The 26,522-nt window shown below is 43.4% G+C and overlaps 1 protein-coding gene across 5 annotated transcripts in view; it reads right to left on the bottom strand.

Moving 5' to 3' along the window:
• WTIP (WT1 interacting protein) overlaps positions 1 to 26,522 on the bottom strand; it is an 82,828-nt gene that overhangs the window by 23,507 nt on the left and 32,799 nt on the right. For 2 of the 5 annotated variants that reach the window (XM_031051874.2, XM_034073014.1), the window contains exon 3: positions 702 to 769. In XM_031051874.2, coding sequence (XP_030907734.2) covers positions 702 to 769 — 68 coding nt within the window. Of the gene's footprint in view, positions 1 to 701; positions 770 to 843; positions 878 to 10,411; positions 10,476 to 15,932; positions 15,984 to 26,522 lie in introns of those variants that run through there. The other 3 variants (XM_034073016.1, XM_034073017.1, XM_034073015.1) reach the window with 3 other exon arrangements.

The following is a 26,522-nucleotide window of genomic DNA, read 5'->3' on the forward strand; positions in this document are numbered from 1 at the left end:
CCAGACATGCTGTCTTCTTAATCTTAATTATAAATGGTCTACCACTTATCAAATCATTCTCTGTGTCCTGCACAATCCTCACTCCTAATTGCAGAAATATTTTATTTCTGGAACAACACAGCTCAGCAACAAGCTTCATTTTTCTTTTCATGACTTAGTCCCTATTAAAGTAAAGCGTTTATGAAAGCTCTGTGTGCACGGAGAGAAAATGAGTTGTTCCTCTGCGGCTAACAGTTTTTAGCTAATCACAATGCAGCTCCACATCACTCCGAGCACAGCGGTTATTAGGACTGTGCCTGCAACAAAGCAACATTGTACATGGCGATGACGTGCTCCAGTCAAAAACGTCTCCCCTCTTGTTATGACTGGTATTCCCCAGGTGTTTGACTTTGAGCTCTAGCTTGGCAGGCGAGCCTTTGTGGCTGCAATTCAAGTCCCAGGCTTGAGCAGCTCCAGTGTTTACTCTCATAATTTACACTTTGTGATGGCTTATGGACAGTTACGTCCTTGGTTTCATAGCCACCACTTCAAACCAAGGGCCTGATCTTGCTGTTACAGAGTTAGTGGTAAATGCCTCCCGATTAAAGCACTGGCAGGAGGCCTTAGATGACTAAACTATGTCTCAAAGCAAACAAAACAATATAAAAGAACAATTTGGTTTAAAAACAAAACAGAAAAAAAAAGCCTGAAATCTTACTTACTAGGAAGTCTTCTTCACAGTACACCTTCCCATTGACACTGTAGAATGCTTTTCCTCTTAGTCTTCTCCCTGTTAGAACACAGTACTGTCAGGATTTGTGCTCCATGCCCAAACCCAAACTCAGGATGCGAAGTGGAAAGTACACCCTGCTGTGCCTGTCTGCATAGCCAGCTCCTGGCCCATCCCCTCCTCCTGGGTCAATGCAGAGACATATGTGGCAGTTTGGCTCTCAGCTCCATTCTGCCTTAACAAATCCCTTATCAACTGAATGTTGTTTCTAAGTACAGGTCATGGAACCCGGCTGATACCAGTTCCTGGAAATCTAAACCCAAAAATTACTACTCTGCGGTGGGAGGAAAGCCTCCTTTGTAAATTAAGACCATCTCCTTAGCAGGTGAAATCACAGCAGGCATACGTCCACTGCAATCAGCAAGGTGTTTGTCTCTGAAGGACCAAACAAGGGACACTACAAACAGATGTTCTGTCACCTTTACAAATATTAATACATTCAGCAATGCCCCAGCAGCTACACACACAGCTGCCTGCATTACTAGAGCAGTACAAGACACGCATGATGGAGGGAAGGGCTGAAAAATCACACTGAAAACAAGAGATCTCATTTTCAAGTTTGAATGTTTGCCATTTCATTAGCGCTTTTGGAACTCTATTGACAAAGCCTGTGATCATCATTAACTGATGGCTCCCTTTACAGCTAAGAATGTACAACAGACTCCAGAGAGTCACAATAAAAAGGATTAAAGCCAGGAATTCAAAAACCACTCAGCCCAAACAGTTCTTGGATAGAACAGATCAGCTCTGTCTTAACCAGAGCTGCTCCACTAAAAGCAATGCCATTTTATCAATGAAAACCAGTGAGGGAGAAGGGAAACTGCACTTATCCTGACTCACCTTATTTCCACTCTGTCCCAGAGTCCCACTGGCCAAAGCTCCCAAATGTTTGGGGGCACTTACAAGCTGTTTGCAGCCTTGGCAAGCAGAGGGCATGGTGCCTACCATGTGTATCCACTGCTGTTAGCAGTGCCACAGAGCGAGGAAGAGGGCAAAAGGCTCTGTATTTACAGGTCAACAGATGAGCCCCCTGGTCACTGCCTAAGCTTTTACTCCACAGAGTAAGCCTGGATGACTCCCATCAAGGCAGAGCGAGTGGCTCCACCATAAACACGGCCGGTCTTTGCAGAGGGTTTGACTCCAAGGGCTGGTGAGCTGAGCCAGCTGGCCGAGCACAGAGGCGCAGGAGCATTCTCCAGGGTTTCCATAAACAATGTTGAGGAAAATATGATTAATTTTCAGTGCCTGAAAATGCCTTTTACACGTTGCCACTGTGATCTGATCCTGGGAAACAGTGTGTGGCACAAAGAAGTTGGGATCTGGGCTGATGCTTTTGGGAAATCACATGCTGCATGTGGTTGTCTGGTGGTTTTACTGTCGTGGCCGAGGGAAATGCTTCTTTTGTGTGCACATTCTTGGGCTGTCGATCTCATGGGCGGCTGTCTCCATATTGCTGGTAGGTGGAGTCAGCTCTTGTTTGTCTTTCCAGCTGCCTGGTAGCTCTGGTGGGGATCAGGAGCCTGGTAGCATGGGCAATGCACTCAGACTGTCCTATCTCCTTTGGGACTCTTAGGTCAAACTGGTCCATTGTACATGACACACAAACAAGGCACGGGGCTGGGACAGCAATTAGTGGGTCACAGGGCCTCTCTCAACTGATGCAGGAGCAATCACCTCTGGATCATCCCCCTGCTTATCCAAGCTTTTTCAAACCTCTCTACTGAAAGGTAAAGGAAAGGTATATGGAAAGGAGGGAAGAAAAGAAGCCAGAATGGCTTTTTGAAAGACACATTGGCTCTGCCAGACCCAGAACTGATACACAGCTTGTCTTTAGATGATGGAAGTCAAGTGGCTGCACCCAGAACAGGGACTTGCCTTAGATGTGCTGATGAAGTACTTCTACCTTGCTCACACCATCACCAGTGCAGAGCTGAGGCATTTGCTTCAGGCAGAGAAGCATTGGCCACCACCCTGACCACACACCACTATTATGGTTGGAAGCAGCAGAGATAATTAAGGGACAAATCCTGAACTCCATTGCTGCAAGGACGTCTGCAGGAAAGGAAATCTCTAATTCAGGGACGCGTAAGCATCTCCTGAGGTGCTGCAGAAAGTCCATGAAGACCTGTACATCCCACTTCGTATCCCAGTGTGCAGATCCTGGCAGTGCTGAGATTGATAGAAACACCCCAAATTCTACTCCTGTTGTTTTCATACCACAGCATCACTGGCAGAAGCCTATGGGAAGCCTATGATCCAAAGCTAACAAGGCAAAAGCGATGTTTTGGACTGTGTCTCAAAGACATTTATGTTATCAGATGCATTTGGCAGCTGATGGCTCTGTGACATGAAACAAGCTCACCTCACTGCAAACATCCTCCTCAGCCAATGCACAACCCATGAGGCCCTGCTCACACCCTGTTCTGCCAAAAACAGACCCCTGCTGTCCCTGCCATACAGCTGCCTTGGTGAAACACCTTTGTCTCACACGGCACTCACAGAGCAACACCTTTCAACACTGAGGAAAAATACCATTTTCCCCATTTTACAGCCATCTACTAGGGAACTGACTTGCCTAAACCCATAAAGCAGGCAAGTAGCATGCTCACTTGATATTTACTATTATTAGCAATAATTAATAAGATCGACAGGCCTTTTATCTTAGAAGAATTTCATTCAGGGATATTACATTATCTCATAAAAAAGAAACAGCAAATTTTCACACAAATAACCCTGGTGCACTATATGGGCTTCTACATGTTGCATTTTAGAAATAAAGGCAAAAATGCACATTCCACTTGCTCTCCAGAAGAGTTTGCTGAATGATAGTACTGAACACTGAACTCTGCAAACGTCCCCGCATCATGTGAAAACTACAATCAAGAGGAAAGTACTGGCAGTTGCAGCCAGGGAGATACAGATCCTGAGGAGAAGCAGAAGCATTGGTGCCTCCCAGCCCCAGGGCAGCCTTGCAGATGGGTGGATGCAGCATCCTCACATTAGGATACCTGCCCTGAGCTCAGTGTACTGGACAAGGCAGTTTCACCTCTCTGGTCACACCACAGAATCACAGAATGGTTTGGATTGGAAGGGCTCTTAAATCTCATCCAGTTCCAACACTCTGCCACAGGCAGGGGCACCTTCCACTAGAGCAGGTTGCTCCAAGCCCCATCCAACCTGGCCTTGAATACTGCTGGGGATGGGACAACCACAGCTTCTGTGAGCAACCTGTGTCAGAGCCTCAGCACCCTTACAGGGGGAAACTTCTGCCTAGGATCTAATCTAAATTACCCTCTGTCAGTTTAAAGCCATTCCCCCTTGTCCTGTCACTACACACTCTTGTAAAAAGTTCCTATCCAGAGTTCTTTTAGGCCCCCTTCAGATATTGGAAGACTGCTATAAGGTGTCCCTGGAGCCTTCTCTTCTCCAGGTTGAACAAGCCTAGTTCTCTCAGGCTGTCTCCATAGTAGAGGTTCTCCAGCCCCTGTAGCATCTTTGTGGCCCTCCTGCAGCAATTCAGGAGCCTGTACAGCACCAGCCTCTTCTCTGTAGCCATAACATATTATTTTCAATCAGGCAGAGATTACAAGTTTTAAACCTCTAATGCTGCTTTAGCCAGCTGAGTCAAGGGCCTGGCCAGCCAGACAAGTAATACCATCCTGCCCAGTGGTCCACAGAACCTGCTGCCTGGCCTTCCTTTGAGTGGCTTCATGTAGCCAAGCCTGGATTACTGTTTGCTTTCGTAATATTGAAACAAAAATGTCAAGAGTTTCTGACAAAACTTGATGCAACTTGCAGATAGCTCATTATAATAATAATGAGCAGTTACAAAGAGCAGCCTAGCACAGAGTTCAGCAAGTACAGGGTTTCACACACACACACTGTGCTTCCCTCCTCCTTCCTCTGGATACCCACCTTGGCACATCTGCCCTGTCAGACCAGTTCCCAACAGCAGTGGGAGGCTCCAGTTCACACCAACCAGGGGAGCAGCAGGTTGGCCGGGAATGCACTGGAGGGACCACGGATGGGGTAGAAACACCCAGCCTGCAGCCCGCCTGCAGGCACGTAACACCAGCTTTGGTAGGGAAGCTCCTTTTTGTCCTCGAAGTGCTCTTTAGCCTTGTTTTACTGTAGAAAACAAAGCTTATGCACTCACAGTGACAGCAAATGCTTGCTGCAAGTAACTTTTCCTGACTGATACCACACCTTTGAGGGGTTCTTAGTGGCAGGATAAAGGGATTCCCCCATCTCAGGTGGGGAACAGAGATCTTGCAAATGCTCCAGCAAAGAGAGCAAAGATTCCTGTAGATAACCTAGTAGTTAATAAAATGCAAGCTAGAAATGACTGTCACAATGAACAATTACAACTGGTGTTTGCAACCAACACAAACATCCACAAGAACACAAGCTTTTGAACTTCAAAAATATTTATAAAATCAGAATCAGTTCTAGACTTTTAATATAAATTCTCACATTTAACCAGTTTATGTGTGTCTGGTATTTAAATGTGTCTAGCAGTTGCTTGCTGCACAGTTTTATCTGTCATGCGTTGCAAACTAAATGGAAGGCACAGAAGAGCTGCTGCTTTAGCAAAGGGCTCAACTTAAAGGTTCAGCTTGCAAAAGGAAAAATGACCCACAGTTGACACCAGCTGTCCACAACTATTCTTTCCAGTCTCCACAACACTTCACTGGGTGGTGAAAACACACCAGCCAGGCAGGCAAGATGGGGTAAAACTCTTTCCAACACTGTTTCAAAAGCTGCACCGGGTCCTCATGGAACAAAATGTGAAGTAGACCGAGTTTTACAGCCTTGAGGAGGTGCTCGAAAGAGCACTGAACATGTTCTGACCTTCCCCACTAGCCTCAAAAGCAGCTCCAAAGCCCTCCCTGCCGCTGCTGGCAGTGGGGTATTTGCCTATAGGGAAGTGAGTTTATCAAGTCACAACTTTCAGTGGTAGATCTCCAGTCTCACATGGGATGATGCAACCTCGTCGGGGGCTAACACCCCCCTCGCCTTTGTAAGACAAGAGATAGCAGTGTCTCACTGTCACAGCATGGTTATTAGACCTAATTACTGTTTGCAGCGTGCTTTGAAGTTGAAAAGTGCCAAGCATTATTATAATATTTTAAGTACTTTGATGATTAAAAACATACAACCGTTGGGTAATAATCATGATTTACTAATACTGTAATGTAAGCAAGTTCATGTGAGAAGCCTGCATTGTTTCAGTGCCTGACGCTACTTGAAACCAAACAGCTCCCTTCTGACATAATGGGAATTCTGCAGCCCGGGCCCCGCCTCCCAGATAAAACCAGCATCCCTCCCCACCATCACGATCTCTCTCATGATAGATGTGCTTCTTGTCGGAACTTCATGGGGAAAGTTTCAGCGTTAGAAGGGACAAAGTGTGAGTTGATTAATACTGTCCTTGTTATTTCTAACATTACAGCTCTGTGGGCCAAGAGGACTGTATTTGAGTCAGAAGATGTAATTAAAACCTCCGCATATGGAGTGCAACCAAAGAGTTCAGCTGTATGTATCTCTTTTAAAGATAAGAAATTCGTTAAAGCAGAGCTAATTAAAAGCCTGGACAGCCCAAGCTATTGCCATGGAATATTATTCAAGTACCTGCTGCTCCTGGTGGCTGGGGACATGCCTGCGTAGATCTGACCACACACGAGCACAGACCTCAGCTCTGCTGCCACTTCTGCCATGCAGCATAGCTGCTCTGCACAGGCAGCATGTGGGGTGCAGGGTGTGGCAGGACTGGGCAGGATGGCTGCGGTTGCCCTTGCAGCATCAGGGCTTGCTCAAGCCCCTAGCACTGCTGCTGTCAGAAAGGGGCATCCATGAGGAGCTCCACGCTTGTGTCACAGCAGCAACAATGCACAGCATCCTTCTTCAACAGCTCTTTGTGGAGGAAAAATAGCACATCACATTGCGTCTCTCATTGCTGAGATGGGGTTTTGAGCAACCTGGTCTAGTGGAAAGTGTCCCTGCCTATGGCAGGGGGTTGGAACCGGATGAGCTTTAAGGTCTCTTCCAACACAAACTATACTGTGTTTCTCACTGGGATTTCTTCCCCTTCCTTCTTATTTTACCTATTGTCAGCCCTAAGGATGCAACCGACACTCTGTGAGAATCTCTGCATTCTGGAGGCTCTGGTCCATGACTTGCACTGCTTTCTGAGCATGGCAGACCGGACGCTTCATGCCTGACTGACCGAAGAACTGTGCATAATTGTTTTAGTTAGCAATGTTAAATACGGACCTAATTGCTTGTTAACTGCTTCAGACACCATTTCTGCAGTGACTGATGTGACACAAGCACCATTACCAGTTGCCTGTTAGCACCTTAAGTGACAGTCTCTCAAAGCACCCAGACTAAAGCGACATGTAAACATACACATAGGATTAATATGCAACAACAGTTGCTCAAATATTTCCCAGCTTCTATAATAGGGAATGAAAATTGCCATGTATTGCCCCAAAGCCCTACAGAAGTGAAACCAGACACCAGGTGCCTTGAGCTGAGCAGATTAATCTGCCTGTCCACTGCTCATATGGGGTCACAGCCTCCACCACTGTTCAATGCAAACACAAAATTCACCACATCAAACACGGTGATTTTGCTTTGCAAAAGCCCCTGACGTAGGCTGCTCTGATTCAGAGCCTGTATGTGGTGAACATTCACAGGCTGCCCATGCTCCCAAATGCAGACGGTGCCCAAATGCACTTTTACACCCCACACAGCACCCATGGGCTGTGGCAAGGCCTCTGTGCTCTCTTACATACACATCCTAATGATTGAGAAACTGGGACCAAAATAACTCGAGAGCTGAAGGGTAAAGGGAACCTTCAGAATCCAGTCTGCTCTCCACAAACACCCAGGCTGGACAATTACTATTTCTAAAAAGTGGATGCTAAACTCTGAGTCACAGGATGATTCCAGGAGCTGAAACTTCAAGAGAAATAGCAAGTTTACACACACGGGATAAATCATTGAAAACATTAAGTAATAACAACCCACCTCTGCTACCTCCTCTTCCCAGTCATCTCAAGATAAAACTGAGACAGGATTTCACCCAGGGTTTCACTGTTCTCTTTCACTTGGTAGAGGAGGCTTACCAGCCCAGGCTTCAACAATGTGTCAAAAGAAAACAAAAGCTTCCAATACTTTATTGCCATTTCTCCTTTAACTCACATGTGAGTTTGGGCCTGCTGTTCTCCATTCTTCCCCTCTGGCTTATGACTGTCTATCTGCACCGAGATTTTCTTTACATGGGATTCCTGCCATTCCACCCACTTTAGAACAGGGAGCATCAAGGCTACTTTAGCCCTGGAATAACTGCTAATTACATTTTCCTCTTCCATCTTCTACAAGAGACTCACACAAAGCCACCAAGGAACATGAGCACCAGCTCTTCATGATGGGGCTCTGCGTTCCAGCCACAGCATCTGTTGTGGGTGCCAGGGCAGGGAAAGGTCTGTGCAGCGGGAAGGGAATGTGGGAAGCAGAGGACCACAGGAAGAACTGCATGAGGACCATAGAGAGGACTATTCCAGCTTCAGCCCCTGGGCTTGGAGAATCTTCCATCCCCCACTGGCACTGTCCCGTCCTCACAATGCTCAACGTCTCAGGCTTTGTGAAAGGAGGGGTGAATTTCTGGGGCTTGCAAGGTTTTTAAGATAAAAAAAAAAAAAAAGAAAAAAATCAATGCCAGATTCCTTTGAATAGAAGATACTGCCTGTTGGCAGAAGCCACTTTTCACAGACTCCAGCCGTTTGAAATCTGAAACACTAAAAAGCTACTGTGGATGTGCTGTATTCTTCTTTTCAAAGGAATCTGGCACACAATTTTGCTCCCCTGTTTCAGGACCCAATCCTGCATTCTTTTCACGCTCAGACTCCCATTGACTTTAAGGAATGCAGGACTGGATCCTAAATGTGTGCTTTACTTGCACAATAGCTCCTCATGGTTACGATCTATTGAGAAAAGCACACTTTAAAAACCATTTGGAATTGCAGGCTCATCCACCAGGCCAGAATGCCTGTAAAGATCCTCCATTATGTCAAGAAAAATGCTCAGTGTGTGAATTACACACACACTCTCACACATTTTCCTGGTTTCAAGCTGCAGGCACAGCTTAGCTTGAGATGCATCAAAATATTTTGAGCACTGGCCTGATAGCTCATACAGAAACCACGTGTAATTTTTGGTTTGGAAAAAAAAGAACTCCAGGGGAAAAAAAAGCCACCAAAGCAAACATATAAGCAGCTGAACCTATAGCACAGTTTTTCAGAGGACTTTTGTAAAAGCCTCCAAAAGACCTGCATTGCCCAAGACAAAACAGAGCCTTGCCCTGCTATTTTTGAGGATGCTGTATATTGAGTTACAAGGCTATTACGATGCAAATCTCAGATGTACAAGCTTTTTACTTGGCCATAAACACAAAACAGTATACATTGTCCTTTCAGAAGAAAAGGTTTGCTGCTAAAATAGCAGAAGCCCTACGTAAATAACCAACATTCTTTCTGCCTGAGGTCACCGACTTGGCCTATTCAATTCCGGGCTAGTCTGGGATTTGACAATCTAAGCAGGGGAGAGGCCCTTTCCTTTTTTTTTTTTCCCAAAAGAATGCTGGGATTTTATTTGAAATTTAAACTCTTGCAAACAAAAGGTGACATCGTATGCTAGAGGCCTATGAAGGTGCAGTACAGCATGTGTATTGTTTTCTGCCTTTACATAGGTTCTTTCAGGGAAGAGTATTCAGAGTCTGTGAACAAATTCTAATCAAATATTATCATCGGGTAGGCAGACACAGCAAGATACGAGCTAACACTTTTAAGAGATTGGGAGATTTACTTTTTAAAAGTATCGATGCAGTAAGAGCATAAAAATGATTTAAAATTATAATTTATCATTTAAAAGAAATTATTTTTAAAATCCAAATTGAAAATTTCCCCTTAGTTTAAGTTCCTATAATAATTCATATTTGTACACTAAAAAAGAGCTTTTCAGTGCAAATTAACTATGACTACAAAGTCAGTATTCATTCTCTCTCTCCATCTCAAGTTGATATGTCCTGGAGAGGCAGATGGCAGTTAACTGTTTTTCCTCCTGATTACCTCTGCCCAGCTCTTACTTGGGCTCTCACAAAAGTAGGCTCTTGTATAACACAATTATCATTTCCATTTCTGGGCTGCTATCCAGGTTCTGCACTGCTCTGTGCTCCGTGCCACCTCTTCGGCACGGCAGCAGCATGCCAGCTCCTGCTGCATAGACGTGCTAGTACCACTCCCCTCCCACCCCAGCAGACTGTGTGAAGCTGAACTTGCAGCTGGTGTGAATCGTGACAGCATCACCAAATTCATCCCCATTTACACAAGCTGCAGACCTGCCCCAAGGAACTATCTTTGCGAGAAAAAAAAAGTCTGTCTTTGCTATGCACTCACTAACGTGCAGTAAAATCCAGATGAAAACAAAGCAGTTCATCATCTTGACATGTTTGTAGCCCAGGGTAAACTCCAGCATCTCCTCTGAAGTTTACCTTAACCTGCCATGATGTCAAGTGAAAAACTTCATTATCTTCCCTAGCATTTTGCCTTGTGTCAGCTACCGCACTGAAGAAGCACCCACCTATCCAGAAAGCACACCTCTCCTGCCAAAAATCCTCGCACTGAGGCGGGTAACGTGTCTTGCTCTGATCACTCCACAGCATTCACTACCACCAAAGCCAGCAAGCCAAATACTGGTTGGAGAGGAAGTGGAGGGTACATTTCTGCCCCAACCCAGCTGTATTACTTACACTGTCAGTCTCCAGCAGGATTATGTAGATAACTAGCTAATATCTTTTGTTACCTTGCTGGAAAACCACACCTTTCTTGGCAGGGTATCCATAATCTCCGTGCCATGTTTACTCTAGTGTGGAATTCTCTCTTCCCCCCCTCTCCTCCTACTCTCCAGTCAGGTTATTTAACCAAAAGGTTACTTAACGCTGCAGGGATGAGAAGATCTCTGACCTCTGGTACTTGGGCAAGGCGTTCCTGTGCAGACCGTATTATAAACTTAGCAGATACTTTCAAGCTTCCATATAATTTGCAAAAGTTAAAATTGGCAGATGTTTCCTTTCTCTCCCACTTATGTATTTATTCTATCCCATACCACCCATCAATTTCAGGGCTAAGGCATAAATTATTTCCATGGTGCTCCAACAGGGCTCATGTTGAAAAGGAGTTTGTAAAAACATAAGCCAAGCCATGTATTTAAAAACAGAAATACAAATGCCTGCCTTGATCTAATAGTTATTTTAGGCCTACAGATTAATATACATCTTAAAATACACTTCTTAGTAAGCTAGCAAACAGGCACACTAATAGGAAAATATAAACTAAAACTAAATGTACTTTAATTAAGTTGTTTTTTATTTTTCCTCGTGCTGGGTTTACAAAGGCAAAAAGAAAATGAAGAACAAGGGCAAAGCAACACAGACCACTGAGTAAGAACCACAAGAGGCCTCCCCAGCACGGAGCAAGCTGTGAGGGGAACCGGTAGAGTTCTCCCTCCAAGGTCGCTTCCACTGTGGGAAGCTTTCATCACTCCATCACAGACCCCGCTTGTTATCAGCAAAGAATGCCACTTTCCCAGCTGCTGCCTCTAAGCCGGGACTTGAAAGAGTACTTGTCTTATCACACTGTCCCAGGGTCTCAGTGCCAACCCATTCTATGGCAAAAAAAATGAATCACCAAACTGCAGCCTATTCCAACCCAAGTCTTCCTGGTTCTTGCAGGATGCAACCTTCCCAAGCAGCCCTGCTGGCAACTACCCATGCAACGTGGTAGGTGGTTTTCATTTGAGCTCCAACAAGAACCACCATGATGGCAGCAACAAGGATCCATCTAGCACGGTATCCAGCTCTGGCCAGGAGTGGCAGCTGAATGGGAAAAAGCATCAGAAACAGGGCTTGCATAGGCTGATGTGTTCCCAAGAATAACCTCCCAGCTTCCAGCAGCCAGCACTTAAGGCCTTCCTGCACTGCAGGTTGCATCATAACTATTATGTTTAATAGCCTCACTGGACCAATCCTTCTTTAATTTGTCTAATTCCTCTATGAGATCATTTATACTTTTGGCCTCCATGCTGTCCGTATGGCAGTGAATTCCACAACTGCATTATGCATTGTATGAAGCATTCCCTTTTGTTTGTTTAAAACCTCTGCTGATCTCAAGCTCCTGTTGTATCCTAAAGAACAAAGCCTCTACAGCCACCATGAACAGACTAGAGAAGAGCTTTGGAAGTCAAAGCCTCAACCTTAAGTCTTCAACTCTGGAAATGAATGGCACAGCTGGTATTGTAATCTAGCATCTCTTTTTAAGATTCTGCTCAGGTACTCTTTGTACAACAGAGAGGTGGACACATAGAAGTGGAACCAGTAGTCCTGGCTCAAAATGTTCACACTCTGTGTGTGAGGTCCTTGCAGGAAACCTGACCAAGCCACTGAGTTCTGTACTGCAATGAGCAGCTTTCACAAGATGTGAATACATCCAAAAGACGGTATCTGGTCCCTATGCCATCTGGACTGCTACCTGGACATTTGGAGCAGGGCAAGAACACACTGGAAATTTCACCTGACAAACTTAACTAGTGAAAGGTAGGTAAACTTGTTAAGTGCACAGCATACCCCTCACCATTACTATTAGGTTCTTTCTTGCAAGGCATCATTCTCTTCTTCATTCAAGTTCAGCCTCAACTAAAAATCCCAGCTTAGCCCAGCTGTGAAGGAGTTAATCAGAAATCTGATCAAGACCTGAAGCAACAGGTGAGATTACTGAATGTCATCTCTGCACAAAGTGAGCTGCAGCATCACCTTCACTCCTAATACTTTGCACATAAAAGTATGTTGAGCAAAAGGAGTGGACACAGCCCAATCCTGTGGCAACATGCAAGTCAGCCTCAAGGGAGATGAGCAATTTCCCTAAACTATCTTCTGCGTTGTCTCAAAAAAACAAGAATGGATTTGCACAGGAACACTTTACTTTTTTCCTCCCCATAGCATTGCATGCGTCAGCACCTCAGTGTGAGCAGCATCAAAGGGTGCTGCTGCTGAACCTCAACATACCAGCAATGCTGGATTTGAGTCATGTCCAGAGAGTGTTCAGCAGCCAGCACCAGTGGCACCCATGTGTTTCTGAAATCAAGTGCACAGTTCTCATTTTCTTGAGATAAATCTTCACAATAAAGTGAAATTGTTGAGACCCACAATGCCTAGAGATAGTATCTTGAGCAGTAACTTTTTTTTTCGTTTGATAATGGAAGAATGTACTTGGGAATGATCCTCAGGACTAGACAGGTTAGTACACAGTAGAAAAATATCTAAATATTCTCAGGATAGCAAAGTATTAAACAATCTGCCAGTTTTCAAGCACATTTTTGGGTTTAGATTATTTAGCAGTATTGCACAGAGACAACTCTTCTCTTGCTCACACTGGTGAACAGTTATACTGATGTGAGTAACATTACTTCAGATTTATTCTGTATAACTTTAAACAAAACCTTACTAGAACCTTAGTTATGTATTTTACACCACATTCCAGTATATTCTGGTGTAAATAAAATAAACCTGAAAATTACAGTTGTACCATATTATTGAAATGAACTGGGACTTGCTCAGCCAATTCCAAATGTAATCAGAAATCAGCCCTCTAAAATGCCCTGTCCTTGATGTTTTGTTGTGGACTAACCACAGCTTCCTGCAGCAGGTCATATTAGAACTAAAACCACAAGCAGCTTGTAGACACAAAACTGAATGAATAGGTAGAACTCCTGATAGTTCACTAGCTTCTTTTGGCACTCAGGTACAATAAGGATATTGTTCCTTTAATACTTAGCTTTTCTTTTAAGAAGTATGTGAGATTTCAGCCAATTCTCCCCAACGATTAGTTCAGGATGAATGTACTTAACTCAGGATTCAGCTGGAAAGAGCCCAAGTAGATGCAATCAATTTTCCACTAAATCCACTTCCTTCCTCTCTTCCCTACCCAGCATGAGACATCAGCTCCCCACTACAGCCAGCGATGACTAAGACAACCAAAACCCCTGCCTTCAGCCATGCTCCTATTAAACCTGGTTATTCCTTCTTTTGACTTCCCCTGGTTTTCTGGTTTTGCATATCCTGTTCACTTGCCTCCTATTTGGGCTAGGTGGAAAAGCAGCTATAAAGCAAATACGAAAAAGCAGCTATAGCAAACCACAAACATCAAATGCACTGTCTGCTATCAACCCCAAAGTGCACAGAATCAGCTGCAGGCTTCACTGATAAAAGATAACTTTACCCATTGCAAATATTTAACTGGAATCTATCCAAGGTTTCCATGTGCAGGTAATGTATGTCTGCATCTGCCACCATCAGTGCTGTGCCATCTCTGCGTGCAACACCAAATTCTCTTCACCGTCATCATCTGGACACCACAGTACTTCTGAGATATTTCTAGCTGCTGGTCACTTTACCTGAGCCAACTTTATGCAGTGTGGCCTGAAAAAGAACTCTTGTAACAACAGGGATGATTTGCTACTAGAATTTAACCAAGCCAATAAAAAAAATAACATCTATTAAAAAACAAAGCTTAGAAAACATGATCTCTGGCTCTCACCTACTTGCCTTCTCAATAGTTTAAGTAGATGATTTCCACCCTCATTTCCCCAAGCATATACATTCTCCTTTGCCAAATAACTTGTGGAAACAGTAAAATAAGTCCTAGTGGCTGTATATTCCTCAGGGTTTCTTCCTCTAGGACAGCAAGCGGTCTCCAGACTTTTTCAGTCTTGCTTCCCTACCAGTAAAATAATGTTTGAGCATGCACCCCCAGTACAGGTATATTTATTTGCTTATAAACGCCTCCACTTTGGAGACTGCTGCTCTAAGGACCAGTGGACCGTCAATACTGACTCACAAATTGTTTCCACAGGTCTGCATTTACACTGCTGTGGTTCCTAAGGTTGGTAATCCACTGACTCACTCAAGTAAGTTATTTGCATTATTTCCAGGAAAAATTGTGCAGGGAATGCAGTTGGAAGAGGAACAGTGTAGAGTACCCAGGCAGCCTGCTGAGTTAAGTGACTGAGGTACTATGCCTATATCCAATTTAATGTTAGGAAATAGCACACTTGTGTTTTAAAACATGCTGATAAGACAACCATTGAGACACAGTAGTCAGTAATAAAAAATGATTTCTAAATCCATTCCTGCTTTTAAATACTCATTAAATCAGATGCCTTTCACTCTGCACAGATACAATTAAAAGCCCTGTGGCATACATCAGCAGCTGTATTCTGCATGTGCGCTGGCACTATGGGTCACTCAAGCTAGTCGGTCAACAGTGCCCTCAGAAGCCAGCAGCCACTACTGATTTTATTTCTTGTTACAAGACATAAAGATTCCTTGTTTATTTCTTGCCTAGATCATCATTCATTTTGCTACTGCTCCAAATAAGCTGCAAGCTCACAGGAGCTCAGCAAACAGAGTCAAGACATGATGGTTCTAGGCAAAAAAAAATCAGCTCAAGGCCTAGGGGAGAAAGAAGCAAGCCTAAGGATACACCTACAGCAGGTAGCACCGCTGCAAGAAGACTCCCTGCCAGTGGAAAGCCAGGCAGCTGGGCAGAAGGATCAGGCAGGAGATGGCAGCACTAGGGACTGACCAGCTGAGTCACGGGGGGGAGATGCAGTAACACCAGATAAGGAAATGAGGACAAGGTTACATGGAACTCTGAAGAGGAAAGGGAAGGAATATGGGGGGGCAGGGTTTACATGTATCAATGAAAAAGGAGCGGGACAGCACACATAGTAGCGAGGGAACCCCACACTAAGCACCCAATGCCTCTGTGCCACCCTGTGATGAACGGGCCAGAGGAAAGGAAGGGTAGCCATGCAACTGGAAACTTTGCAAGTACACCCCTAACACCACAATGCAGCAAGCACTCACAGGGGACTTCGGGAATGACTTTGCAAGGCCCCAGTAACCTCACAAGCAACTGAGTTTACCATGGGGCTTGAACCCCATCTCGGAGGCCAGGCCTGTCAGCAACATCCGCTGAACCTTGCTGTTCCGAAGCGCTCTTCCCAGACTGCTCAACACAATGGGAGTGCTTGCAAAATCACTCACCAGAAAGATGCTTCAGGAACATTAAGCCACATTTACGTGCCTCCACCAGGCTTCCACACCTCTCTAGTCACGTCTGATGCACAAACTGAAACTTTAGTGCAAACATACCGACCTTCATCTTCATGCGCCACTTGGCTCTGTCCAACAGAGACAGAGTCTGGAACGCTCTGCATCATTTCAGCTTGTAGGGTGGCTGTTTCATCACCCAGGAACAGCAAGGTTGTGGGTGAAATGCTGAAGTACCTGTGCACCCACTACCTCAAACAATGGTAGGAGGTTATTCTGGCCCAGAACCACAGGATGCAGACCTGTTTCCTCAAGTACTTAAAGTCCCCGAGGAGTGAGAGGACCTACTGCAGAGCAAATGCTCAAAGCTGTTCCCTGAGAAAACCCTCCTGACTCCTTCCATGCCCTAAGCCTGTTTGAAGCAGGCAAGGAACACAGGACGACACCCAAGGTCATTACACTCCCACTTTCTCCACAAAAAAGTAATTCTCATTAATTTATTTCAGTGTTGAGGCAGGCGAGCAGGTGAGCGCTCACGAGAGGGTGGATCACCAAGAGAAGGCGACTGCTTAAGGGACAGCACAGAGCATCTGCTTATCAGGTACAGACCCAGTCAGACTGCTTTCATTCTCTGCAGCCCAGCATGGGTTTCGAGGCATGCACGGACACTACAGCGTATCGCTTTACCCCTGCTGGCTGCCAATGCGCTGCGGGCACTCAATCAGATACTGATCCTGAGAACTGCCAAATGGAGTCAATAATCCTATAAATGGAGGGAGTACTGAATACAGACTGGATGCTGGCCATCAGGAGGCCATGGCGGGGTTTTGCTTCAGGTTTGTTTTTAGAAAGTATTTACTGTACCTAATTTGAGACTGTGGGATTGAGTTTGAAAGCATGAAGATTTCCTATTTTTGTTGGTTCAATGCAGGGCACCCATAAAGAGGTTTCATGCTGGTAAAATACTAGGAGTTTCTCAACGGCACCATAAGATATTTCCTTACTATTTCTGGCAAGGTGTTCATAATCAAAACTATATTGCAAAACTACCTGCTTTAATACAAGTACAGGGAGCAGGCTCACCTGTGGCAAACTACACCATTCATGTCAGTGTGATGGGAGCAGGCTCCTGCTGCCCAGCTAAGAGCTCATGTTTCTCTCCACAAAGTCAAGAATACTATGATGCTACCTGAAATGCGATTTGGCCATGGGTGATGATAAATCTAAAAAGTCCCAGTAGAAGTACTGGTCAAAGGCAGGATTTTCAGGAAATGAGATATTTATTGGAAGGGGAAAAAATGCATTCTGGCCAAGTCAAATTTATTGAGTTTCTTCCTGTGCTGTGTTTTGAGGGAGAGGGGCAGAGAAGAGTGGCTGGGAACAAAAGCTCTCCCATACCTAGGTTAAAACCAAGCTAAAATTTCCTGAGAAGTCCAAGGACAGGAAAACATCCACTGCTGGTAAATAACTTTTGAAAGTGACGTATAGAAGTCCATTTACCAGAACCAAGCTGGTCACTCTATAACAGTAAGTTTATAAGCAAGAAAAACATTCCACTCATGTCAAATACCAGGGGTCACCAAAGCACTTTCCTTGGTGCTCAAGGACAGCCCACTGCAGCTATAATCAGCCAATCCTCCTGAGTCCCGTCATTTAAACGAGAAAAGATTTATGGTTGTTTATGTAGGTTTCATGCCAAGCCTGTTTCTCTGATAAGCTTCTCTGGTGCATTTGTCTCTCACATCCGATTTAGAGTCCTCCAAATACTGGAGACAGCATTCCTTGGATACTTAAAATAAATTAAAAACACAACTTTGGGCTTGGACAGAGGAATGGGAACGTTATTCACGTGGCTCAGGCACTAGGGGCTCTGGGGAGTGATGCTGGGAAAGTAGTCTTTTTAAAATCTTGCATTAGCCTATGTATTTAATGATATATAAACCTCAAAACAGTCCTCCATAAACTAAATATGCATTATTTGACCAAGTAATTATTTTCAGTAGCATGTTGCAGCAGCTGTACGGCTTGGCTGCCAGACACTGCAAGTGCTTCCTTCAGCAAATGCATCTGTTGTGATCTAACAATAATTATTTAATAATTTATAAAACTTCTCACTTCTCCAATATTTCAACCTCAGGATCTCCAAAATTTCAAAATGCTAAGGAAATCAGCACAATATCACCCATCTGAGGTAGGTGAGACGAATTATCTCCACATGGGTACAGTAAGTGATTGGCCCGAAATGAGAAGGAAGCCCATAGCAAGTGGAATAAACCCCTGCCCTCTGCCTTACAGGCTGATTTTGTGACCACCAACCTATCAACCCTCTCAATCAAGAACTTTTTTCTCTATTGGTTGCCAGTACCCTATACCAGAAGAAAGCCTGAAAGATGGAACACTGAAGTTTGCTGCCACCATTAATTTTATAAATGTTAAAACAAACTGAAAAAAAAAATCTTTAATTTTGTTTTGTACATGGTAGATTCTTATGGGAAACACCTTTTCTAGACCTGCAAGAAGTAAAAGCATCCTAAAAGTGAAGAGTGGAAGTAGGTATCTTTGATCTGCAAAATTAATTTGTAAGTAAAAGCCAGGCTGCTTTCTGGTGTGGAACATCAATGAGTTTTCAGGCTATACTGACATCTCTTCCTTGAAATAAGCAGTAAACAAGAATTACTAAGCATGAGTTAATAACTTAGCCTAGACGGGAGGCATGGATGAGATGCAAAGCAAAAGAATTATTTTGTTAGCGCATGAGAATGAAGGTAACAGAAGGAGCAAAAAACAGTTTTCCACTTCACACCATCAATTCTTCCTACATGCCAAGAAAACAATGGTGGCCCACAGACCACAGCTTGGGTTGGTACAGAGCAGTAATGCTGAGAGACACACATCCAAAGGAATGGACAAAGGAAAGATGGAGATTCAGGATTCAGTCAAATGACATGAAATCATCCTGGTGAAATACATTTAAGTGGGAGGCTAAATACATGAAAGCAGGGGGATTGGAACTAGATGATCTTAAGGTCCTTTCCAACCCCAACTATATTATGATTCTATGATTGTATGTTTGTGTACATGGTCAGGTATGTGTGAGAGGACCAAATTTACAGAGAAAAGCACTGGAAAAGAAATTATTAGTTGGTTCTGGTAGGAAGAAGTGATTTATTAAATTATGAAGGACAAAACTGATTAATTGGCACACGTGGAGACAGAGTTGAGTTATTGTTGAAGAACTGATGATGATCTTTATTAAATAAGAAATTATTTCAGAGAGCTATGGCATTCTTGGATCTAGTATTCAGATGACTAAAGGATCAAGGACATCATTAAAGGACATTAAAGGACATCTGCACTTCGCAAAATACATGGGACAACATATAGCAGAAACTTAGATTACTGAAATTACAGGAAGCCAACTGTGTGTTTCATTCATTTTCTGCTTCACTCTCTTCTTGCCACCTGTTTTCCCCTTTTAGTTTTAGGTAATACTTAAAAATTACAGAACCAGGGAATAGGAAACAGAAACATCTGTTGATAATGTCAGTGTGTTGCCTGTGATCTGTTCTGGATTATCTGGATTTCTTCTTTGAGAGATGAACTTACAAGCAACCCAGGGGAATCTTCTCTTTTGGATAAACTGAGATGTGTTCCAAGAAAACATTTTAAACTGGGGCAGAAGAAGGGGAGGCGAGAAAGAGGAGAATAAAAGAGTAGAATGGAAAGACAAAAAAAAGGTGCAAGAGATGTGGCTTTCAAACTAAGACAGTTGAGACCTGCAGATAATAGATGCTGACAAGGAAACGGCAATTTTAGCAAATCTTATTACACTAAACAATGGGTGGCATTTCAAACACACAAAACTATGCAAGGAAGTGATTAAGTTCTCTGTGGTTTTTACAGAGAAATAAAAAACACAGGAAGAAACCTTGTTAATTAGAGTTTGTGGGGTGTTTTTTTGTATTTTATGTGTTTTCCAACCCCTGTCACTGATTGGCTCTGCACTATGAATACTAAAATATTGTGGAAGGAATACATCTATGGTCATCAATCAACACAGAAGATAGTTTCCATCCTTAGTTGCCAGGCAACCCCATCCAACTAAAACAACCATCAAAAGCCACAGATATCATGCTGGAATAATTAATAGCAGAATGCAATTACCACTTTTCAAGGAAAAAAGGGGACAAACCACCAGGCAACTATTGATCACATGCTCTCTGATAATCAGAAATAAGGAATGGAAATATTTCCTGTTTCTCTGTCAGCTAGAGACCTATCTACATCACCTTTCCCTGGGGATCAGCCTCCAGATCTACCAAAGCTAAAACCAAGCTAAAAGCAGCCTTCAGAGAAGACTGCCCCAACCAAAAAGAAACTTTAAGCACATGCATCTTCAAGCATCTGAGATGCCCCCATGGAATTAAGGCCCAGGACTGGGCCAATCAGATAATCCACCCTTAAAAAACAGGTTCTCTCCGCAAGTTGAATTAACTTAAAGTAGTCACAGAATTGAAAACATTTAATTGTAACATCTACTAGTATCATCTGTAGAAGGGGCACAGTCAGTGGACTGGACTATTTATCTGAAGTCAAGCGCACTGATCAGTGTCCCACTGGACCAGAGCTAGCTGGGACAACAGACAGCAATGCAGCGAAACTACTAAATACCTCCTAAAATATAAAATCCAACTAAATACATTCTAAAAAAAGAGAGTTTCCTGTCAGTCCCATCTCAAACATTTCTTGATTACCCTTTTCCCATCCCATCCTTTTTTGTTTTTTTAAAGCCTTGAATATTATCAGACTAACCACAAATCAAGATAAAGGAAACATTTTTCTACCAATCGGTACCTGAAGGTACTCGGTGTCTTACGGGCTGCTATCCAAGTCTGACTTTCAATTACTAAAAGACACGATTACATTCTTTTGCCGAGACTCATTCATGTTTCAGCTTTGCGCAAGGTGAACCCGAACCATCTGAAGCCAGCTGTCATCTCTACCATCCAACTGACTGACTCTTTCTAAAGCCAGCACCTCCCTTTTCGTGAGCTCTGCATTAATGGGTTTGTCTGGGACTGCAGCTGCAGACATACCTGAAATAGCTTCAGCTATCTGTCTTGATAGGTGTTAAAAAGGAAAGTGCAGGCCTAAGCACAGGCTGTAACTTATCCTGATGATGCAGAATGGCTCAGGCAAAATTCTGCAGTCCTGCAGCAGTGCTGCAAGTTATCTCCATTACACATCTACACAAACAGCAGCCTTAGCAGTATGTACGGCAAATCCTTCGGTCCTTTTTCCTAACAAAACTCCACTTCTTACATGTTTGGCTTTTCCTGTGAATCATACCTCAAAGTAACTGCCCATAAGCGGTGTGCATCAGGACCTACTGCCAGCTCCAGTTATGGCTTGGAAACCACCAAACACTCAGGTGGTCATGAATTCAATTCAAATGCAGGGTGTGAGCTTGGGATGAGTAACAATCACAGTTATGCAAGTTGAGGGCACCCAGCTCTCATGCTCCAGGCCATGGGGTCGGGGAGGAATGTTCCCACATGCAAAACACTGAATCACCCGCTGGCTTGTCCTCCCCTGAGCTCCAGGTATTAGCCAATGGCTCTGGCATGATTGCAGACCAAAAATCCCAAAATTCCATTCCGCTCCAGTCTGAGAGTATGTGGTTAGAAAATGGCAGGGAAAAGTGTGCAAGGACACTAGCTACCTAGCACTTTCACTGCACAGCAATGTACCCCTTGCAGCAATACTCATTAGCTCCTTTCCCTTAAGTGTTCTCACTGTGTTTCCCTGGTGCTCAGAATAGCTGCATAAAGTGGTGGCCCTCAGATGAACAGATACGAAACCTACACCTACGTCAGCTAAAAGTCAGCCATGAGGTACTGAAGAGTTAAAAGCCACTGACACGCACACATGTATCTGTACCACTGTGATTACCAACTCTTAATATTGGTGGGCATACAGTGTAGAGCTCGCACATTTGACAATGAACTTTGTTTTATTCTATGTGAAAATCACATCCACAGAGAATTTGATTTAAGGCTAACAAAGCAAGTACTGTCAGTGTGCAGTTTGGATGCAGCGACTCATGCCAAACTTATAAATATGCTGTGGGGACAGAACAAACGTGAATTAAAAATGAACCTTCCACTGGGAACTGGGGTATTTTAAAAACTCACCAACTGTGGATAAATGCACACTGAAGGGACACAGCTCCCTTAAGATGTTCTACGCTTTACTACCACCAAGAGCAAACAAAGGTTCAACCTAGGACAGCAAATAACGCAAAAGACCATTTCCAGTGTCACAAGGAACTTCTTCCTACAAGTCCAGACATGAGCAACCTCCTGTTAAGAGGCATCTGCATACAGTAGCACTGAGTGGCCTCAATCAGAAGGAAGCTGTTGTCTCCAAGACTTAATATGAGAGAAAAAGTAGGTTGGGTACACAACCATGAACCAATTCCCCTTTCACACCAGCTGGAGGGCATGGGCTAGTTCAGAACGGCTCATTACACCTTCAGGGTAACGATACATACTGCTACAACTGTCCCACACTGGCCTTTTCAAAGGGCAATGCTATCAGCCCTCGCTGTGATCCTTCTCTTAGAGGATCATATTCTAGCAATGAGCTTGTGAAGCCTGAACAAAGGCTGGTGTTGAAGCAGCAGCCACGCCAGTGATCAGCTGAACTGCAATACCTTTACAAGCTGTCACTTAAAATTAAAACTGCTGTATGAAAACCCCATGAGTGCTCCAGCCTGATCAATAGCTACCAGGTAAGAAATAAGCTATATATCTTTGGGACTATATGGTTTGCTTTAGGCTTCTGATTGATTTGTGATGATTTCTTGTGCCTTAAAACCGTCAGCAAAAGTGCAAATTAAAGATGAATGCTTTGCTCAAACATTTGCCATTGTGTAAGAGCAGAAAATGTTCCCTGTTTTTATGGTCAAATACATCTCAGCTTTGACAGTACAGAGGCTTGAAACCCTTAGCTCTTCAAAGCTCATTCCCTGCCCATTTCCTACACCCTCAGAGTAACAAACAGTAAACTGATATTCCTCATTGTAAAGATGTATCTTACTGTAGCTTCTACAATCACTGCCACTGGGTTCAAATTTTCAGCCTGAAGAGATGCTGTGAATGGCACTAGGGTCTGCAAACTGGAGGCACATGGTAAGTTACCTTCTGTAATGAGTATCAAATAGACCCCCATTAATTCCTGCAACTGATCACCTACATTTACAGCACACAAGCAATCTGGCGTTACTGCAGTTATTTTTCAAGAAATCTTGTTATGCTTTGAAATACTACCAAGAGGAATTGGATGATGAGCTTTTCAGGCAGATATCATCATTTATCTTCCATAAGCAAAATTTGCAACTGAACTCCTGCCAAAACTAAAATTTTACACTTAACAGAAGGGACAGTGTATGCTGCTGCCTGAATTAATCTGTTATTTAAGATTCAGCAAAGCATGATTACACATGAGCAACATAACATATTTAAGCACATATCTATTTTGCTGAATCAACAGGTGTTAGGGCTGAGAGAGGATTTGAATCTACATTTAAAAACCATCCTAACAAGTTTCATTTGTTTTCTGTAAGAGATTGTGGATAAAGATCTGCATTGAACTACTTGATCCAAGGAAACCAGACTGCTTTGGCTTTTACATTACCTGAAGAGAATTATCAGGCCTCTGAAAAAAAAGCTATCTGAGGAGCATGGCTTTTTGCAAAAGGCAACAGGGGTTTACAGAGAGATGTAATAAAAAATTAACTGTCAGAGCAAAGTTCTAAAACGGTGTTATGGAAGCAAGGCTCAACTATCCACAGCCCACTGAACACAGTACAGAGCCAGAAATGCAGCACATGAAATATGCCTGCTAGGTCATTTACTTTTCCTTTCCATTCTGACCTCAGCTCACTGGCAAGATTTCCTTTTTTTTTTTAAGGACATCCTGTAAACTCTGAATTAACGTATTACTGAGTTTTATCCCAAAGTTCTCAGAACTTAGGGAGACAATTAAGAGATTTACCATCTGAGCATTTACAAAAACTAACGGGGACAGAAGTCTCCGGATTATTTACTGTATCTCTGGAGCATTTCCTCATCTTTCTTCATTTGTGTTTCAAGAGCTAACCACCATCACTGCAGAAGACCCCTGAGAATTCATCCTTTGCATCCTCACACTTCTATGGTAGCAAGGCTGAAGTCTTTACAGAAGTGTCTGCATCTGTGAGTGTATTTTAGGTTAACTCTTTAACTACAAGCAACACAAACTCTCCAGCAATGGTGGGAGTTGAAAAGGACAGCACTGGGGCAAGTGCTGCATGCTCCCTAGAAGGTGAAGGATTGCCCATTCTGCCACACACTGCCCTTTTCAGCCAGGGCACCCTGGCAGATGGCACTGAAACCAAAGTTAAAGAAGTGCCTAAGAAGGGACTCTGCCTTGGGCAAAATTTCCTGTTGAGGGTCCCTTCCCACTTCTCTACATAACTGCACTTGTCTTCGTTGAGTTGAAAATTCTCACTTCTGAGTGCTGAAACGAGGTCCTTGGAAGTTCCATCACTCTTTATCATATTTCAGCCTGAGTGGTCTCCAAACCACAACTTTTCCCAAAGATCTGAAATATTTTTTATTTTGCTGGTTAAATATTTGGCCCTTACCTAATCAAGTATCTTCAGGTACAGAATTTTTCCTCTTGCTACTGCCTTTTACTTTCTAGATCTGTATATTGAAAGTAAGACCAATAACTGCTGAAGGACAGTTTGGATCCCTTTTGCTATTTGGGAAATAAAGAAAGGCAAGCTTGCACTCTGTCTCAGATTTCTAAGTTGTATTGGGTTTAGCATGGCAAGGTGTTGATAAGAGTGGCTTTGGTGGGGACCTGGTGTCCAGCTGGCGTCAACCCAACACGTAGATAAGAACTACTGTATAGGTACCTGTTTAGGCAGAGAGTACTAACATCCTTCTCTACTCTCCTGCCAAAGGCTCATAGGTGCATTATTGTGTGTGCTGTGACCTCTTGCCTAACAAAGGTCATTAATGATCACCCAGCTACCTATGTCTTGAATCTAAAAGCTTGGCTCAACTTAAAACACTTTCCAGAGGGATATTTGGTCTTAATTTGAAAACAATGAAGAACAGAAAATCTACCACTTCTTTTGCTTTTTCATTCCAGCAGTTAATCCTCCTCACAAAACTGTCTTTGATTTCCTATTTGACTTGTGTAATTTCAGCCTCCAGAAAAGATCTCTCATGTTTCGACTAATATACGAGACTACTTTCTAATGCTGTTTAATGTGAAAAGTATTGACAAGCTCCAGCCACGTCCCTCCATAATTTGCCTATACACAGGGCTCCCACAATTAGCTTGTCTTCTCCCTTTTAATAGACTATGTAACTCTACCACATTAGCAGCACACACCCCATTTCAGTTCCTAACATAAGAAAGTCCCCACACATTCACCTTTCAATGGGATTGTACCAGAGGTTGCAAGCAGAAGGAAATCCAAGCCCTCACTTGTGAAACATCCTGGTGGATGACAGCTGGGCCCTCCAGCCTGCAAGCAGTACAGCTAGAAGCTTGGAAGACCAACCTGAAACACCATTTCCCTGTGCGTGTGCGTGACTCATGGGAAGTGCTGTGAATCATGAAATTCCGCTGGCATCGTGAGGTGGGCAGAACTATGCTCCCAACAGACATGTCTCAAGTCGCCCTGTGGTAGATGTACACTGGCCACACACACCTTGCTAGAACAGTCAGAAAAGCTTATTGTCCTTTTGAATAACGAAGTTGGGTTTGGATTTTGCTGTTAAAATACATTCCTTGGCCCTTATGCATTCTTCTAAGGAACAGAGTGACCTGTGTACAGATCTCTGTGGTAGCAAGCTTGTATCCTGATTACTTAAATAAAACACATCTGCCCCAGAGAAGCTGGAATAGAATTAGGCTAGGTTAATGTTGGCAATGAGTGGATAGATATTATCTGATACTGTATTTTGTAATCCTCTGCTAAACAGGATGCTGTTCACTCTGGGAGCCAACAAAATAGCTGCTCATTCACTGTCAGACTTGAGCAAAGTCAAGAGCGATCCCTGAAGGTTTCAGATGAGTTTACTCTAGAACTTGCTAATGCTCCAGAGCTATTTATAAAGGTCACTAAATTCTATGTTCACGTTACAGGTTTCTTTAATATTTATCTGTACAAATCTCAGGAGAAAAGACAACATTTCTCCTTTCACAAATCAACTTTACAATGGTCTTTTCATTATCAACTTATTTGGTTCTACGCCAATAATATTTTACTCTTTTTCTAATCCTTAATTAATCTTTTTTATAAACAATGTACACTTGGCATATTCTACCAGAGTAAATCTTTTTCTGTGTATATGCATCGCAACAAGATCTTCAAATCCACATACTTTCAGAAATTAGGTACCTAAATAAACATGTGGACATATCAATAAAAATTACCTGACTCATGAAAATTGAGCTCTCATACTTCCCTTGAACTTGTGCGAATTTGTGAGCTCTCAGCAGCTACAGACCAATACACTG

The sequence above is a fragment of the Melopsittacus undulatus genome, chromosome Z (assembly GCF_012275295.1).
Source record: "Melopsittacus undulatus isolate bMelUnd1 chromosome Z, bMelUnd1.mat.Z, whole genome shotgun sequence".
In the NCBI taxonomy this organism is placed as follows: domain Eukaryota; kingdom Metazoa; phylum Chordata; class Aves; order Psittaciformes; family Psittaculidae; genus Melopsittacus; species Melopsittacus undulatus.